Source organism: Fringilla coelebs (genome assembly GCF_963513975.1).
Source record: "Fringilla coelebs genome assembly, chromosome: 14".
NCBI lineage: Eukaryota > Metazoa > Chordata > Aves > Passeriformes > Fringillidae > Fringilla > Fringilla coelebs.
The window spans coordinates 12,857,733-12,877,012 of record NC_140040.1 but is presented as its reverse complement, the minus strand read 5'-3'; the positions used below and the strand labels follow the sequence as shown (position 1 = coordinate 12,877,012).

General features: G+C 42.6%; 1 protein-coding gene across 4 annotated transcripts in view; it reads right to left on the bottom strand.

The window, feature by feature from the left end:
- ZNF423 (zinc finger protein 423) overlaps positions 1 to 19,280 on the bottom strand; it is a 224,111-nt gene that overhangs the window by 11,172 nt on the left and 193,659 nt on the right. For all 4 annotated transcript variants that reach the window (XM_084214896.1, XM_084214897.1, XM_084214898.1 and 1 more), the window contains 2 exons: positions 11,873 to 12,004; positions 10,159 to 10,274 (listed from right to left, as the gene is read on the bottom strand). In XM_084214896.1, coding sequence (XP_084071022.1) covers positions 10,159 to 10,274; positions 11,873 to 12,004 — 248 coding nt within the window. The remainder of the gene's footprint in view (positions 1 to 10,158; positions 10,275 to 11,872; positions 12,005 to 19,280) is intronic.

The following is a 19,280-nucleotide window of genomic DNA, read 5'->3' as shown; positions in this document are numbered from 1 at the left end:
GAATTAACAAGAGTCTCTCTTATGATCTTTAAATTTCCCCTGGGAAAACTGGCCCTTGGGATGGGGTCACAGGGCAGGACCCCTATCCTCAGCTCTCTCCAGCAGCCAGGGCTGCTGCTCCTGCTGCCTTTCACTGGCTGAGCAGATAAACCCTAGGATTACACCCTAAATCTCTTATTCTGGAAATCAGGGGTACACACAAGAGCTTTTAAATTTCTTCATGAAATTATTTTTCAAATTCTTTCTAAGCAGTAAAAGTGATGGCGCCTCCACCAGCACCACAGCAGTAGGCAACAGCAGTACAGTATCACTCCAGGATTTCCTGTCTGGAGTCTAAGCTTCACATCTGAAATACAGCACACACACAACATTTGTATGACAGAGGAAACACAAGACGCTTGCCACACATTTATTATCTTCCTGGGGAAATGATATAGAGGACAAAAGAGACTATATTTACTCCCTCCCCAGCTGCTTTTACAATCTAATAATTTATTTCTTCTGGACATAAATTTCAGATTTAAACGAAATCCCTGAAACCTAAAGATGCCACATGGTAGAGGCTAGGGCAGTATTTCTTTCTGTTTTGGAGATAGAGTGCTTAATGCATTGCTCAGTTAACCAGAAGCCTTAAAATTTAGGAGGGCGGGGGTGGAAAGAGACAAGCAATTAGACTGTGGCAGACCCTACATGCAAATACAGGTGACTTGATTACTACCTTCATACACAGAGTTAAAAATATCTGGTTATTGAAAATTATTTTCTCAGTCCACAGGGGTTTATCTAGGTTTAGGCTGAGATGTTTATTTTTTCTGCAGCAGCTGTACTGGGGATTCTTTTACAACATTTTCCTTGCATAGAAGCTATATATCATTCACATTTCTGAAAGCTGAGGTGATTTCTATGATGTAAGAAATCTCTGCAATTAGAAACAAACATATCTTTTTTCAGAAAAATAAAATGAATCTCCAAACCCTTCAAGGCAGCAACTAAGATAGCAGTGCTCTTAGGGCAAATGTAAAATTCCAGGGTATAAATTCATGTTAACTGCTACAAATATATCCATCTGTTCACAGACTAACTAGTGACTGAAACTGATGAGTCCATTGAAATGTAATTTTTGAGTCCACTAGCGTCTGTTCTCTTCTAGTAATAAAGTAAATGCTTTTCAATAACTCTGCTGCTTTTCAATGCCAATTTCCATTTAAGTAGGCTCAGGTTCTCTCTAAAAAACCCCTAAAATTAAAATAGAAAATGCCTTTTCTTTCCAAAGGTCAAACTCAGCTTTTAAAGAACACGCAACATTTCAGCAAGGCAGAGAGGACAAAACTCCAATCAGATAAATGGGCTGTGTAATGATTGAGAACCACGGCTGCCTCAGGTTTCTGAATGGGCTGTAGCATAGAATTTGGCACAGACTGATGTTGAAGCTTATATCTCTTTTACTGCAGACAAGAAATTCACTGAAATATATAAATAATGAATGTGGCTGGGGATCTCTACTGGTACTACTGCTGGTTCTGCAAGATGCAGGAGCAGAAACATACACTGCTCCATGTTTTTGTTATTAGGGAATCCTTGTTCTCCAACAATAAACACAGAATATTTTATCTGAAATGGCTTCTGCAGCACATCCAATATAAGTTTCAGCTCTCTAGAAGTGCCAGCAAATTGCAGAAAGATAAGTTACAAAGACGTACCTAATTTGCTGTGATGAATTGTGTGCATGCTTCAGTGATCAAAACTGCAGCTGAGACCTATTATATTTAATGATCTAGACATTTCTTGTGAAAACACTCAGGCATATACTGTTATGTCTGGACAAGCATCCCCACTTCAGCCTTTCCAAGCAAACGAAGAGACTGAACTTTTAAAAGGGTGCTGTACAGCACCCTCAATGAGCTCTTTAAAACTGAGGCTGATCAAGCTCCACTATTTTCTTTAAATAATGCTTATACTCTGCCCTTTCCAATGCAGCATCCCGTTTGCTTTGAAAAACAGTCAGTTCCTCTGGATGCTAGCGACACTTACAGGAGGCAATGGAGCTAGTCTGTGCTCAGACCCCAAACTGCTCCACAGCAGCTCCTACAGCAGGGAAAAATCAAAGGGGCTGGATCAGGCATCTCTTCCCACCAGCAAAGAAAATCTCTGACAAGACATTTCAGAGTGAAAACAAAAGAAAAAAAAAATTTGTCTACATGTTACACAAGCATTCTCTTTCTATTTTAAGGACTGCCCTGCTCACAAAGGCATGTGCTCCCCAGCCTGGCGGGGCCAGGCAGGGGTGGCCGCTTGTGCTGTCCCTGAGGGGACTGCTCCTGCACAGCCAGCTGTGCCATGGCCACGCTCACAGCCCCTGTGCTCACAGCTTATGGCCCCTGTGCTCGAGCCTCTCCACAGAGCAGCAGGAAATGGGGCTTCCTACCACCCTCCTGTGGGGACAGCGATGTCACCTTGTGAACACGTGAAGGTCTTTGAAATTAAAGGTCTGAGGTTTCCAGGGCTTTATGTCTGGCTCCTCCAAAATTGTCCAGCATGGAACAGGGTATATTATTCAACCTTGTCGTTCCAAATTTACAAAACAGAGAAAAAAAAAACCCTCAGAAAATGTGCTGGTAAACTTATTTCATTCATGGTTATAAGAACCACAGAGGTCTGCAGAGAAAATCCACAGAATTTTCTTGCTCTACACATCCGAGAGCTCATGCTCTCCCTCCCTGGTCAGTCTGAACCTCTTTCTGTCATTCATTGTTCAACAAAACACAGCAAACACGTGCTTTTGACTCTAGAAATAAGGATTTCAAAGTGCTGAAATTTTCAGTCACCTGAGGAGCTGCTAAATACTATCACAGTGGTAATTTGTGATAGTGTGGTAAAGAATGAAGAAAAGGTATTTGTTAATTGTTGACATAACAAAATTAATTTTCCATCCCTAAACTTTTTCTCATCTCTCCTGTGAGCTCTGATGCAATGTTACTGACTGGCACTGCTGAAATGCCAACTTGCATTTCTCATCCTTAATTTCTCTCTAAATGTCATTAGTAATTGTTATTGCCAGACCAGAGAGTGCAATCTGGTCTTTCTGAAAGAAAATCCATTTCTCATTTCTTCTCCTGTGCTTCCTCCTTTTGGTGAGGATGGATGTTTAACACAGCCCGTGTGCTCTGCTGCCATGAGGAGGGGAATGCATTAATGTATCTGGAAGTACAACATTCCTGCTTTATTTATTTACATATAGTATGCCTGGATCCTTATGAATATCAAATTGTATATTCAGAAGGGTCTTCAAAGCGCATCTTTCACAAACACTAACAAGTCTTAATTGAATAAAGCTAACAAGTAGGCGAAGGGAACACCCTTTAATGTGTGCATACAGACTCCTCTCTGAGTGCTTCCATAATTTACCCTTTCTGGTGGGCAGCAATGTTGTCAAATATAAAAGCATATTATATGATTTTCTTCTCTTTTAGTCCCATGGAAAACAAATTTCTTTAGTGAGATGTGTAAACCAGTCTAGCTTTGGTCTGGATTAATGTATCACCCTCATTGCCCCAAAAATTAAAAGTGTTTTCCACCACTCAGAGGGGAGGTGAGCTTATACACCTGTGTGCAAAGGAAAACCTGCCAGTGTAAAGGGCTTGCTCCTTGCATATCACTCTGTATTGAGCCAGAGATGTGTACAGTTATGTGCAGCACCTACAAAATTTGATCTCTGGTACTTAGAGGCAAGTAGCACCTTGGCACATTGAGTCTGTTTCAGGGAGGACTCTGTGTCACAACAGACCTTTAACAGATCTCCCCATAATCAGCACATCTTACACTTTACATTTTGTAAGGTATATAAAGTAATTAATTCAAAGCTAAGCTGCATTTCCCTACCCATTAACTAAAGGCATCTTATCTCAAAATAAATAGACATTTGAACATTTCCAGCCAGGAATTGTGCTTTCAATAAACACAATTGATGCATATACATTGTCTCTTGGCGGCTTACACTCCTGCCCATCTGTTGGGATGGCATGGTGCCTGCGCAAAAGTTGGTTGGACCCTTGCCCTAGGGCATAGATGACAGGCAACGACGGGTTTAGCTGGGCAGCCTGAGCAGCAGATCCAAGTGCCATCTCTGCTGGAGGAAGCCCCGTCTGTGTGCCAGCACTGCCACATTGCAGCGACATGCCTCCTTACACTTGATCACACATGTTGACACTTGGGTGCGCTTAAGTGCATTAATGGCTAAAACTATGCCTTTCACCTGGCTCCCTGCTTTTTTTCCTCCACTCTGCATGGCTGCTGGGTTTTCTGCACATGTTAATGTGAAGTTGTGTGCACTTTGTTAGCCAGGGCCAGCCACAGAATGGACCTAATGTTCAAGAAATGAAGGAGGGTTTTTTTTTACGGGCCGTGCTGCTCCAGTGCCAGACATATCTTCATCTCAGGTGAGAGATCTTTGTGCCTCTCACTGAAGAGCCCTCAGACAGGATAAAGATGCAGTAATATATTGATTAGAACCATCTTTCCAAATGAAAATGTTACACTCTGGCATTACACCACACAGAGGGCAATTCAAGATTTCTGCACCCTCCTTTGTTGCAGCAGTGGTGGACACACAAAGAGGCCACGTGGTCTGGATCCCGTTACTGTTCTAACAGCCCCAGCAAACACCCCCTGCCTGCAAGGGAAGAAGGTGCTGCCTGGCAAACCACACAGGGGTCTGAGCATGAGCAGTCCCTGCTCTTACATTAACCTCTGTGGATGTCAGGCCCAGGAAACCTCTGGCATCCCCTGCATGTAACCCTAGCTGCAGCTGCAGCAGACCCAGCACCAGCCCTACGTAATCTGCAATGGAGTTTCTTAGCTTTGGTCCTTACCAGAGCCTGTTCCTAACCCTAAATTTTCAAACAGCCACATTTTCCTCCTCCTCCTCTGAATTTAAACACACACATTGAAAGCCAGAGACCTTATAGGTAAAAACTCTTCCCTACTGTGAAAACAGATCACAGATAAAACTTGTGGTTTTGCAGTCCATAAAGAATGTTCAGGCAGGCAGACTCAACATGATGGGTATGTGCCTACAGCACTTTTAATTTTTAATTATTGTTAGTTATAATTATCTGACTGCGTCTGAATGAAACCCAGCAATATGGCTGGAATAGATTTTGGTAGTCTTGTAATTTATTAGCTTTGTAACTACTAATAATTAAAATTTAACAATACTCCAAGCACCACAGCAACAGTTTTTGAAGAAACGCTAGCCAAATCTGCTAGGATAACTGACACGTCATTTTCCCAATTTTAAAGAAGGAATGGCATTTAAAAATTTTGAAAATTAAAAAATAAAAGTATGAAAGAAGGAAAAATAGCTAACTGGTTTTTAAAAGCCTATCAAAAAACAAAATGCAAAGATAAAAAAATCTGTTTTAAAAAAAAAGGATGCTGTTTGCAGAAAATTAATTCTACACATGATTTTGTGTGTGCTTTGTGTGAAATTTAGAAAGGGCTTGTGTTATGTTTTCAGTAAGAAGCTCTTGGTGTTTGCCATCTAAGCCACACTAAGTCCTGAAATACAGCAAAAGTTACATCGAGTGAAAGCACTGCCTTGAGATAGAGCCACATTTCAGGTCCCATTTGTCCTGCCATTCACACACTCTCAAGGAGAAACATTTTCTGCAGCTTCCTCAAGACACTATGGAATTGCCTTTCTCTCGCTGCCTGAATGGACACTGGGGCACAGAAGCACTGAGATTCTGCACTGCTGCAAGCACAAGCCCGGTTGGAAGAAAAATTTTACTTCTACTTAAGTAAGCTTTTACCCCCAGAAAGTAGGTAAAGTCCATTTTTCAAATAGGGGCTGGAGATATGGCTGGGTACAGACTTAAAATTGCTGGTCTTACTTCAGTGCTCCACTGGTGGTGAAGTGAGCCCTTGGACACAGCCCTGCAGACTCGCCTGCGGGCGCGTGGCTCACAGCCAAGCCAAGGGGCTCTGGTTCCCCTTTGTGCTTCAGGGACACTGCTGTACCCAGATGGCCCCAAGGACCACTGGCATGAGCAGCTGGAGATGGGGCTCCCCATTGCCCCCCTCCCAGGGAGGCCAGCACAGGTACAGAGCAGCTCCTGTGTGTCCCCCACTGGCTCACATCAGACCACAGGGCAGCTCGCTGTGGTGCCCCTCGCCTGGCAGGTCACAGCCCGCTATGTCCTCACAGCCCTATGGTCTGATGTGGCACATCTAGCATCAAGCTGACATTAAAAGCAGACTTAAAAAGAGAAAACCTGCTTAGGGCTTGATCTGCTGTAATCAGCAGAAAGAATCCCAAGGACTTTGATGTGGACCAAATCAAGCCCCTGGAGGACATTCATGGTAAATCATTATTAATATAATGAGTGCAATTTCTGTGCAGCAGCTCATTCCTGTTTATGGATATATGAAAATTGCTAGCTTTTCACATAAAATAAAACGAGAGGGGAGACAGACCACAGTGCTAGCCAATGAGCCATAGTAGCTCCTTTTGATATGTGTACGTTTAAAAAACTGGGCATTTCAAATGACAGCACATTCCTCCAGTGAAGCTCTCTTAATTTAGTGGTTTGACATATCTCCAAATCTGAGCAGAAAAGAAAGCCCTTTATTCATACCAGGCAATAAAACACCTGAACACCTGTGCTAGGAAAGACCTGGCAGGTACCCTGCTCCCTTGGTACCTGGATTATTTGCACATTGTTTATTACATCCCTTGTCTTAGTTTTCATCAATTGTAATCATTTAGGAGGAAACAGTATGATTAACAGTACACAAGCAAACAGCAGGAATTAATCCTTTAAATACAAATACTTCACTGGTTATGTGATGGCTCCTTGGAAAAGCAGTGTGGCAAAAGAGTACACATAAAAATCCTTCTCAAGTTTTCTCTGAAAACCACTGCTCAGTCACGATTTTTTTAGTCCAATTCCCGATGCAAACACCTGAGGAGGGATCTCTCCTTGCTGTGAATCACACCACAAATATAACTCTCAGCACCCATTATGTGTCATCATTTCCGACCCATCTTTGGGGCTGGCAGGGTTCCCTGCTACATTTTTAATAGCAAAGATCAAAATTTCACTTGTCAAAGAGCAAACTCATCTGCCACATCCAAGTGCCCATGGCTGCAGCTGCCTCTGAGGAGCTGGACCAGCAGCTCCCAGCACAGCTCCTGGAGATGGGGAACTGTCTGCAAGAGCTCCTTCTGCCCTACATGTGAGGAAACCCCAACCCTCCAACCTCTACACTTTTTTCAGTGAACATGCTTCAGTAGGGGGAATGAAATGCCATAGCCTTGGTGTTTTATATATGAGCTATAAACTCACCCTTTTTCCAGGAGAATTTCATGATATTCATAACTGTCAATTGTACAAAGTGAGGATGTGAAAAACAAAGAGCTGCCAGCCTTTCCTCTTCTGCCCTAAGGGTGTGTGGGGTTATCACACATACTCTTTCCTTTGTGTTTCACGCTTAACCTTCCCATGTTTTCCTTCCTTATTTCCAGTGAGATAATGTAAGCAGTTAACGAGCATTCTGTTTTCTTTTCTTGTGGCAATATCATCAAAGTGACATCACTGACTCATCGCACCAGATTCTCACCAAAATTCCCACATTTATAAAGCAAGTTCAGTTCCTTGGAGAGTTCCTAAGCCTTGGTTTTTCAGCTCCATCAGATGGTGTAAACTTCAAAGCAAAAACCTATATTAAAGTGCAACTACTAGTTTGGCAGCACAAAGAGGGTTTGATTACTTCCAGAGCATTCAGCAGTATCTGCACCAGCCACTAGAGGTACATTTACAGCAGCATTTACAGTTTCTCATCACATGTTGTTTAAAAGAAATGTTCAAAAATCAGCAGGGCTAGTTCATGCCAGTCTGTAACATCTCTAAAAGTTACCTTTTCCCTTTGCTGCCTGTCATTATCCCCACCTTCCTTGTTTTTCCTGGTTTTCTACAAGCACCCCACTCTGAATTTCTTCTTGAAATAGTTGAATGCTCAATCTTTTAAAATGTATTTTCAGTGGTTTCACTTGAAAATACAAAGAAGGAAAACAGTGCGTAGGTTCAGGTTTTGATACCAGTTATTTCATGCCAGTAGGAAAGCAAGTTCAGAACTGAACAGTCAAATACATGAAGCAGAACCCCTTGATGGAGGCTGATTTGCCCACATAAGATAATTGCACAGTTAAATACACAGAAAGATTTATGCAGATTTAACCCTAAGTAGCAGTTGAACAACTGGTTCACTAAAATAATACTAAATCTTCATTACTCAACAAAAAATATAACCAACAGTTGAGGAATTTAGAGCAGGCAGCTTACACACCAGAAACTAATGAGATAATCATGCCAAGGCAAACTGTTTCAAAAGTCTTACACATTTCTAACTGATTTATACACACATTTTGTGTCCTCCTTGGCTCCAATATTTGCGTTAGTAAATTCCCTGGCATAAAGTAAACACACATTTCTGAGTCACTACTGAAATAAAGACTAAAACTGTGCAGCTAAGTATTGCATTTTCATTCAGCCAACATAATTCAAAACTACTCATGTAATTATTATGAATTATTATAAGCAGAAAAATTTTGAGTGCAGAAAAATCCTGCATAAAAACTGAAAAAATACAATCCTAATTTATATGATTAAAGCTGACATTTGCAGCAATTGTGCAATGCACAAAACTTCAGAATTGAAACACTATGTAATTAAAATCTGTAATTGCAAAAAACAGGCTGCTTAGACTATAATTTAACCAGGTTCTCTTTATTTGATCATCTGATTCTAAAGGTTAATGCAGTGGCCTAGGAAGCCAGTGTTCCCATTTTAATTGTGCTGGCATTTTGACCAAACACCACTTTTAGGGAGATATAGGAGGAAAAAATCAAAGCTGTCTTTGCAAGCCACTGCTGCCTTCATAAAACGTTCATAGTGAGAACACACAAACCCAAAATCTGCTGACTTTATTAAAATATTAACAAGGTATAGTTAAAACTTTTGTACACTTATGCAAATCAGGTCGCTAGAACAAGGGAAAGGCGGGATCCCCCGGGAGAAAAAAAATATAAAATCAACAAAGTGAAAAGATCAGCCATCCTTCCACAGCATGACAGCACAACACAAGAGGCAGCAGCTTGGGAATTCAGCAAGATAAATAAAAACCCTCCAAAGTTTAAGTAAATTGTGGTTTATAAAGCTAATACATTTAAATGAGGCATATGGTACCATTCTATAAAAAGACTGCCTTCCCCAGGGGATGAGGGGTGGTTTTGGTGGCCACACTGCACAGGTGAGATGGCTGTGAGGAGCAGCCAGGGTGGGCACCTCCCCACGAGCTCTCTGCCAGGGCAGGCTCTGGGCTCCACTGCCCAAGAGGAACCCTGAACACACACATGGAGCCTCAGTGTCTCTGTGGGTTCAGCACCAAGGCTATTGGGGGGTTTAACCCCCAGCCTCCTTCTCCAGGGAGGCCTCTGGGGCCAGGGCTCCAAGCGTGGCTGCAGCAGCGTGCCCAGGTCAGGGTCCAGCCGCTGCAGAAGGATTTGTGCCCCTGGGAATGGGTGTGAGCACTGGCTCTGGGGAGGCTGTACCTGCTGTGACTGCAGCCCCAGTGCTGCCAGGGACAGTGGTGTGTGAGGCCTGCTGTGAGGAGCTCAGCCTGGCAATGTGCTGCTGCCTGGGAGGAGCCTCCACCTGAGCATCGTGTCAAGCTGCACCCATGCTTTCTCATACCTCACCAGGGAAAATTCCTTTACTTATGATTTAGCAGCAGGGAAGGGGATTGGGCAGCTACCATTTGCTTAGTCTTTGTATGTTAATCAGTCCCTAAATTATTAATGGAGAAAAAGAAATTATTTACAAGGTGTTTGACGTAGACATGTAAGGATGTAGCAACACTACTGTCAAGAGAAATACTCATAAATCATGATATCTGTCTTGTCTTATTTATTTATTTATTCCAGCCCTGCTCAGAGACCTTTTTCTCCTCCAGGAGAGGCAGGAGGAGACTGAGAGACTGTTTAAGGGCAGAAGAGACCATACCAAGGTTAGACACCTTTTCTAAATGCTGCACAAGGGTGACAGTTACGCAGAGAAATCAACAGCTTTAGCTTTGTTTTTACTCCTGTTGTAAACATACCTGAAGCTCTGTTTGAAAGAAGAACTTCTGTGGGCACTGGGAACAGTCATAAATTTTGTCTTCCTGCCCGTGCACTGCAAAGATGTGCTGCTGCAGTTTGTTTGCCTGTACAAAAACTGAAAGAACACAGTACAGTTAGTTGAGATTGCTTCATATAAGGCAGTTCGTCTCAAACTGCACTTCAGAGTCTCTGCAACTGTAAAAGGTCCAAGGATATCTGCCAGAGAAGTGCTGAAACACTTGGTTCAGCAGAATTTCCTTACAAGTAGTCAATTTAGAGTCTCCAGGCTGACAGTCAGCTTACTTCTAACAGACTTTACATCCTGTATGGATTTTTGATATTTCACATAAAGCTAACACTGTCCACAGGTAACTGGAAGAGCTCAGCCATCAGACCAAAGAGAGGACGTCACTGCTCCCATGGGGAGCCCTGGGCCCATGGCAGGTGCATCAGATGCATTTTTAATGCAGGACAACTGGGCCAGGAGAAGTCTTGATGGCTGGTCTGGAAGACACGTGGCCCAGAACAGCATTTCTGGCAGAAATGTGAATCTGAAAGGTCAGGCTTGCCACAATTTTTAGATTTTTTAAAATAGATTGTCCATTCAGTATAAAAGAAAAAGATTATTTTTTAACATCACAAATATCACAGCATCTGCATTATGATTCTGGATTGACAATTATTCTGATTTTACTGAGGGAAATTTTGAAGTGGAACATATTGAACCATAGCTTTAGCTGGCTAAAATATATATATATATATATTTGATTTAATTTTTGTGTCACTTTACATTAATGGTCATCAGTATGTGAAAATGGCTTCTTCAGCAGAATTTAACAAATGCATCCAAAATTTTTTACAGCACATTTCAGAAAGGATATATTAACTCCAAGCTCACAAAAAGCAGTTTCTCAAATGGTGGGTCAAACCCTAAAGAATGTAGGTTCACCTTATTCCCACCAAAGTTAAAGGAATAGCAGGTGCTGCCATGCCCCTTTACTGACAGCAGGCCCACAGTGACACCTACACGATCCTTATCTCTCACACAGATTGGAAATGCAGATGTTAACTACTGTGTTGAAGAGAGTATAAAAGGCAGCCTTTAGCATGCACCCTGCAGATCCTGGAAAAGCAAGAATCACCCATGATCATTTGCACTGATGAGACAGCTTAAATGATCTACAGAGAAGGAATACCTAGCAGGCTCTCAGACAGAATTTAGAAATGTACCATTGTAAGAAAACTGGGTTTAAAAAAAACCTCTGAGAGAGCAGCTGGCAAAACCATGGAGTTGTACAATTTGGTCTTATCAAACCTTTACTGCCCTTTACTCAGCACTGCGAGCAGACCATGAACCACCTGGCCTTTAAAGAGTCCTTGCTCAGGTGCATTAGGGCTTGCAAGAGCAGGTCCAGCCTTTGCAAGTCCTGCCCTTGGAAACACAGCACCTGTGAGCCACAAGGCAAAATGTAAATGTTTGGAGGCGTGGGGGCCATGCAGAGCCTGCTGGATGTGGCAGTGCTGCTCGGTGTCAGATGCCACAGAGCTGCTCGGCAGAGCGAGCCCCAGCTCCAGACAGAGGATATTTGAACATTTCCAAGCACAGTATTTCTTTTTCCCAGGGAAAGGAATACAGTATTTTACAAATCCCCCGAGTGTCATTTCTGGATCTAGCCATGCACGCTGAGGCTTGTCTTGGCCTCCCTGTCTTACCTGTGAAACAAACAGGGCATTTGAATGTGCCTCCCATCCCCTCAAAGCTGTGCTCAATCAGGTGACACAGGAGCTTTGCCGGAGAGTCAAACATCTGGTTACACAGCTTGCACTCATGATTGATGCCTTCCTCTGCAAGGTTCAAATGATACAACTTGTTAGTGACACAGCAGATTAGCGTCGGGGAGGCAGCAGCAGCCGGCAGGGAAGGGCTGTGCCGGGCACAGGGCCCCCAGGACCCCCAGCCCCAGCCCCAGAGCAGGAGGAGCCGCGGGCGCTCAGGGCTGCAGCCCCCACACCCCGGCTGCGCTCCATCCAACGTGGGCTCCCAACAGCCCTGCCACAAAGGGACAGCAGCCCTGCCCTGGGTGCAGGGATTAAAGAGTCAAACAGCATTTCAAAGTACTTTAATAGCGTGAATTCAGCCACCAGCGCTGACAGAGGGCTGAAGTGATGTCTTCACCTCAGAGTACGCTGCAAACATACTGGAAAGGAAGGAAGTGTTGGAGAATTGCAGGAGCTGAGAGCAGAGCATCAGTGTAAATTTTTTTGTATATCTTGTATTTTTACAAGGTGTAGAGAAACCACTAAAGGTATTTAAATGTAATTTGGTAGTAGAATTTCCTTGCCATATATCTTAAGTATTGAATACAGAGGGCCCATTTTAGATGTGTCTATATTCTAACTGAACTCAGTGAAATAGCAATAATTATTACCCTTGGTTCAAGCCTACCACTTTTTTAAGATGATTTGCCTCTCTGTTTACTGAAGTTTGTGGTTCTGGGTGCAGTTGAGCTTTTTTTTTTGAGGTACTGAAATCATATTAAAGCAATTTTCACATATAAAAGTAAACAATGCTTTGGTTTTCTTGAAGGGTGGGAGGGATTTGCAGAATTTTAGAAAACATAACATATGGTTTAAAAAAATCAGAAACTACCTAGAAGGTTTTAATACTGTGGCTGGTTTCTGCAAATAACTCCCTGAAAATGTCTCTTTCCTTCACTGTGGCAGCACATGAACTTTTCATGAAAACATATTTTAAAAACGAAATAAATTCTTTCATTTATTCTAAAGTCATCTTTATTTTTACATCCTTAAATATCAATGACCATTAATTTTTAGTTCCAAGACTACTAAAAAATTACTACATTATCCCATTGACTAATCCTTGCCAAATACATTTGGCTCTTACAAATAATGTGAGCCTTCACAAGCACAGTCTTTACTTACAGTTGCTTCAAATTAGCTTTTTCTATCTTTAAAGGAATAGAAAAACATAGATAGGAAAGTATTGTTTGCTATGAAACCTTTGGTGCTATCAGGATCCCAAGGCCCCTGTACAGTGGCCTTGGACAGTGGAGAGCTGCCCGTGCTGCCTCTGGAACCCGTGTGGCAGCGGGTGCCCACAGTGAGCTGCACCAGAGCTGCCTGGGGAATGGGGAGGCAGCGTGGGGACAAGTAAACAGGTGGGCTGGGAAGGAGATAAAAAGAGAAAAGGAAAGAGCCAGGAACAGAAAGATGAAAGGGCTGGTAGCTCCGTGGCAGCAGCTCTATGAATTCCCTTGGGAGCCACAAGCAGGGACTGGGATATTTCTAGGACGCGACGAGGTTTGCAATGCTCTGCTCGCGCAGCCTCCATGGGCGGGCACGCTGCCCTCCCCAGTGTGTACATTTCCAAACCAGGCTCTCTCCCCTCACTGTGGCCTAAGGCTGGATTCTCCCATTAGACCCTTGCCTGAAAAGTTCTGGCTTTGTGTGAATTTTGCAACCTGCTCCAGAGGGGAGAAGAGATGGGAAGGGACATGAGCCTCATGCTGAGCATGCCCAGCCACACCGCTGTGTACAGCAACCAAATGCTGCAATAAACCCATAGAGGACAAAGCAGGAACTGGGGGGAATGGAACAAATGCCTTCTACGAATAAATCAGAGAAATCATGTTTGACATTAATTTTCTACCCTCTGCATACTGGGTGTTTGGAAAACAGTGATTCATGTACAGCCTATGGTCCTGTGTGAGCACATGTGTTCATAAATACAGATAGGCACATACTGATGACTAGACTGCTGCTCCTTTTCCAGCCTAAATATCTATAATTTGAGTAAAACTAAAAAAAAAAAAAAAAAAAAAAAAAAAAAAAAAAAAAGAAGAAGAAGAAGAACAAACAATGATCAGCATTTCATTTAAAGAATATTCTTACAAGCTTGGTATGTTTAATTAGGTAACAGAGATTGTGTATTTTCTTGGCTGATCCCTGCAGTATTTTAAATAGTTAAACCCATAACAAACAAACTAAAACTAGAATGAAAAATAATAAAACATAATGGGTTCCTGCAGATCTGGAAATTTATCCCACTCGAGGCAAGACCTTTTGATTTGCAAATCCACTTCTGAATTATAAGGCCTTCTCCTCACCGGTGGGGGTTTTTATTCCACTCCCACAGGAGTCCATTATGTATTTCTTGTGTCTATAAAACCATCCAGAAAGAAAAAAAGAGGGAAAAAGTACCATGGTTAGCATGACAAACGTTTCTCTTTTCATGCATGTGTATTCAAAATATGAAAATGCCCAAAGATATAGATAGAATTGCTGCTATAATCACTCTCTCCTCTATGGCATTTTACAGCATATTATTTTACACAGAAACACAGCACATGTATAGGGATACTCAGTCACCTTTGGAGAATAACTTCCTTGAATTATATAAGATCATCTAGTTATATGCAAGGAGGCTTTTTGACAATGTTGTGTGACAGTCAAATGTGTGGTGCTGGGCAACAGCAAACATATCATCATTTCCCTCATTCTTATTCCCCTTTTTTGTTCTAGCATGACAAGCATCTATGAGACACCTACATAACTCAAGTGAATTATGCAGCCCCTCTCATTTGTAAAATAAAATGCAGATTTTTACAGTTTGTTATGCCAGATCTTCTCCCATTTCTTCATAAGCGTATCTGTGGAGGGATCAGATGATTACAGCACTAAACAAGCAATGCACGGCAAACAAGGATCTTGGGTTTCTTGCCTTTTTTTCCTGAGCTCAAAATAATAAGCATTAATTTTACACTTCATTTCTCAAAAAAATAATGGGATGTGCTCTTGTTTAAAACAAGCAGGCCTGCTGGATTCTGTCAGGCTGAAACTATGTCAGGCCAAAAGAGGAACAGAGCGCTTTGTGTAAAAGTATCATGGGGAGATGATAGTATCCTGTAATGTTTTCAGTACCTACTTTTGTCTCCAAAAGCATTTGATCCCTGGCAGACACATACTTATTTCCATACTGGTCTTGAGGGAAGCCAGTAGGAATGAGAGCTGATTATCTGAATCCTGAAGGTGAAACCTGGGTGGTGCCCGCTGATGTCAAAGGCAGGCGTTTGTATAAATTTGGAGGTACATAATTTACTGCCTGTTAGTGAGGATTAGTGGGCTGCGCAGACCCAGCTGAACCGCGGCGGCAGAGCACGTCACTCATTGTTCCCAAGTCCGGGTGCCTTTCCAGGATAGTTTTAAATATGTTGATAGGGTGTTTAGTAGCACTTACACTGCCATCCTGACCATTTTAGAGTGGGAATACGCTTCTCCATAAAGCTATTTCTGCTGCAGCAATGTGCATTTAATACATATTACAATGAGTCTCTAAGCCTCTAAGAGAACCGACACCAGCAGCCTCCTGGCGAGGATGCAGTATAATTAATAATGCTGTATTAAACCCATTTACTGTATCAGCTGCATTTCTAATTATAACTATATTAATGGCAATGTGAAAGTACACGTTAACACTGTCGTGGACTGACACATTATACCAACAAGTAGAAGATTTGAACACCAAAAATCAAGACAGCATTGTCTTTTAGTTAAAACTTCTCTCTTCTACTTGATTTAATAAAGCAAAAATTTTCCCTTATGGAATAACTGCAATAGTCCTAATTTGAGAGATCATGAAAGACAATCTGATGCTTATTGCTGACAACAACATGGACATCCCACACTTTAGCTTTCCAGACCAGTATATTTCTTCTCTACTGCAGCAAATTAAGCCAATAAAAGGGAATTTCTTCCCTGTGCTCAGATGTTCACATCCATGAGTTAACCGTGCTTTTAATGAACTTTGAAATACTGTGATTCAGTGTAACAAAGCATTAATATACTGTGTTCACAGAGAACCTTCTTCTGTCCATTAGATCATAAATTTGGTAGAATTAAATGGGCCGTGTGCTCTAATTATGGTAGAAATAAATAGAAATTGGAATGAACACGGGGAAATAAAATGAAAACTGCATGGAACTATTCTGTTTATGCAATTCATTTCCCAGTAAATAAGAAATCAAAGGGAAAAATTTATAATGTAAGAAAAGGAGCTTTCCCAGCAATTTTTTCCATGTGGCTGTGAAGGAGCAAGGGGCTGGAACCAGGGTAGGATAGCAGTGATGGACACCCCCCTCAAACACAAAGCCTGCAGAGAACCCCTTTGATCCCTCATCTGCTTTGCACCACTCCACCACTGGATTTCATTAAAAACAATCCAAGGACGGAAGTAAAACCAAGGTCTGAGGACACGCTGCAACTGCTGCAAGGGGATGGCAAATTTGCAGATGGTCAATTGGATGAAGACGATGTCTGCTGTACAGTCACACTGCCTCCTCACCACTGTGCCTAAACCCATGACCTGCTACACAACCCATTTGGGCCCCGCTGCTCCGCCGCATTTTTGTAATTGGTCCCGGAGGGCGCGGCCGGGCGCTCCCTTGCCGGGGGCAGCACGGGGCCAAGGAGAGCCCGCGCTCGGGCCCGGCACGGCCAGCGGCACCGGCGCTCTGCAGCACGGCCATTAGGCAGCCCGGGCGGTGAAAGGCAGCGGATTGATGGCGTGGCAACAGAAATGTCACCTGGGGAGCTGGGTGCCGTCCTCCCAGGGATGCTGGAGGTCAGTTACTATGGCAACACCGAATGAGCTCAACCTTGTAACTGACCCTTATCTTTTTTTGATCTGTGGCCCCCTTGGGACCTTGGCTGGAAATCAACTGGAAAATAATCTGGTCACATATCAGAAAGAAAACTATTTATACTTATTTATTTATCCAGGTAGAGCTCGTATCTCCCTTTGACGACTCTGCCAGACTAAAGACGCCCATCATGTTTCCCCAGCGGTTTCAGTGGCCGTGTGGAAACACCCAGCTCTGCGCTGTGAGAACCATGCCAAACCCCCCTGCCACTGCACAACACACACACACAATGCCATGGATATCTGTGCTCATGGCTCCACTGATATATTGGCAAAATGTTGCCTTGCTCTCAGCCCCCGAATTGCCTGTGTGGATAAACATACACCTACACCCCTTCTTGGATGGTTTAATATTTTATGTTGGTATCCACTAATCATATTCTTTTGTGCTTTATCTCTCTGCTGAAATATGATTCTGCTTTGAAATATATTTATATGATCTAGAATGGCACAACACTGATGTCTTTTATGAGCTGAAGATTGTTTAATAAAATCTTGCATTTCTGCTTCATCCTTATGACAATTTTACTATTATAAGTTTTCAAGGGATATGAGAGCTGTCCACTGTGGTTAGAAACATCACTTTAATGAAAAATGATAACATGGGGGCTTGGATTTTTCTAGAAACTATGTAAGGAATACCAGCAAAAATACAGAGTTGCCAACATGCATTGATATGTAATTTTGTTGGTTTTCCTTATATTTGCCTATGGATAAGACTCATTAAAATCAGGTCTGTTTGTCATAAGTTTTCCAAAGGATGGGCAGCCCAGAAAAGGGTTTATCAGCACAAAAGGCAGGTGGGGAGACTCTCTGGGGAACTGGGATTAAGGAAATCAGGGACTATATTAGGAGACAGAAGCCACAGGACTTGCTGGTCCTAGAGGAAGTTCCTCTGGATTCCTGGTAACAAACTCCAGGGTAACTTGTGATGTACTTCTTCAGGCTCAAAAAGGTATTCTTTTCCATGCTAAATTAGCCTAACCACACAACAGGCTTTAAACTCTTTCATCATCTTAGGGGGCCTCGAGCTCAAAATATGCAGAATTAGATGCCAAATTATTTATAGGGTAGCTTGTAAGTTCACTGCCTCCAGTATATGTCAGTACACTGCAATATTAAAATGACCATCAAAAAGAAGCATGGTCCCAGAGGGACTGGGGATGAGATTGAAGGGAGTTTCCTCCTGACTGCGAGTTCCTGTGCTGCTCCAGAGCCCCTGCCCTGCTCCTGGCTGCAGGCTGTGTGCTCCCACTGCTCCTGAGGGGAAGGCTGAGCCTCACACACACGGGATGGGGCTGCCAGGCCCAGCTTCATCAACTTAATTTTCAGTTTACAAGAAAAATAAAATCTGAAAGTTCAAAGGAGTTCATGGAGTTGTGCATAATCTATCTCTGTCTGCAGATCCCCAGAGGGGCCTGCCTGCAAAGCTTTATTTTAGATTTAGATATTAATCTGGGAAACTGCATAAACATAATTTATAGAAGTGCACACAATACTTCAGCACAATAACTTCACACTTTATCAGCCTTTCTCTGAAGATGCATTTTTTTAATAGCCTATATTAAAACTTTTTGTGGACTGAAGCCTGATAGGTCTGACTGCTCCTTCACGATAATTGATTAAGGAATAACTCTACTAGCTTCCATGGAAAAATGGAAATGTAAAACCCATACAGGAAAAAAAACATATGCTCTCTTTGAGTGTGCAAGTCCATACAACCACACACACAGAACTAGCTTTATCCAGACTAAGGAACCTCTAGGAATAACTAGAGTTTAGTAAGAACACCTCATTCCCACACAATTCAACTCAAGTAACATACTTCAATGTTTTTAAATACTCACAGTTGTGTTATTTCAAGTTTAATGTCAATACCTGAAGAAACTGAAGTAACACAGCCCTGAATCCATGGCCACCCAGCCTATTCCCTGCACTATCCTCCCTCATGCCATCGTATTGCTGAAAACTAAATACACCTTATTGCTCCTGCTCTCCTCCCTGGGAGCAGCTCTCTGTACTGCTGCACAGCAGGAACACATTCATCCTCTCATGCTATTGACAATATCACATAGAAGAGCTCAGTACAGACAAACAGCAATAACTAGCATCTACTTGGCATCTATTCTTCTTGTGAAATTAAAAATTAAAATTAAAACTTCATTATACTCTTATTAAACATCCCACTGGAATATGCCAATGCTTTAAAAACATGCAAAGCTTTAAACCTACTTTAAATAGGTGTAAAGCCCTTTTTTACTCCTTTTACAGGCCTGGCACAGTCCCCAGCCTCAGCAGCAGGCCCCCAGAGCTGTGAGGTGCCCCCTCCCCAGCACATCCCCCCCGTGCCTGCTGCAGTGCCAACAGGCAGTGACTGTGGCCACAGAGAGGCCCCCAGAGCTG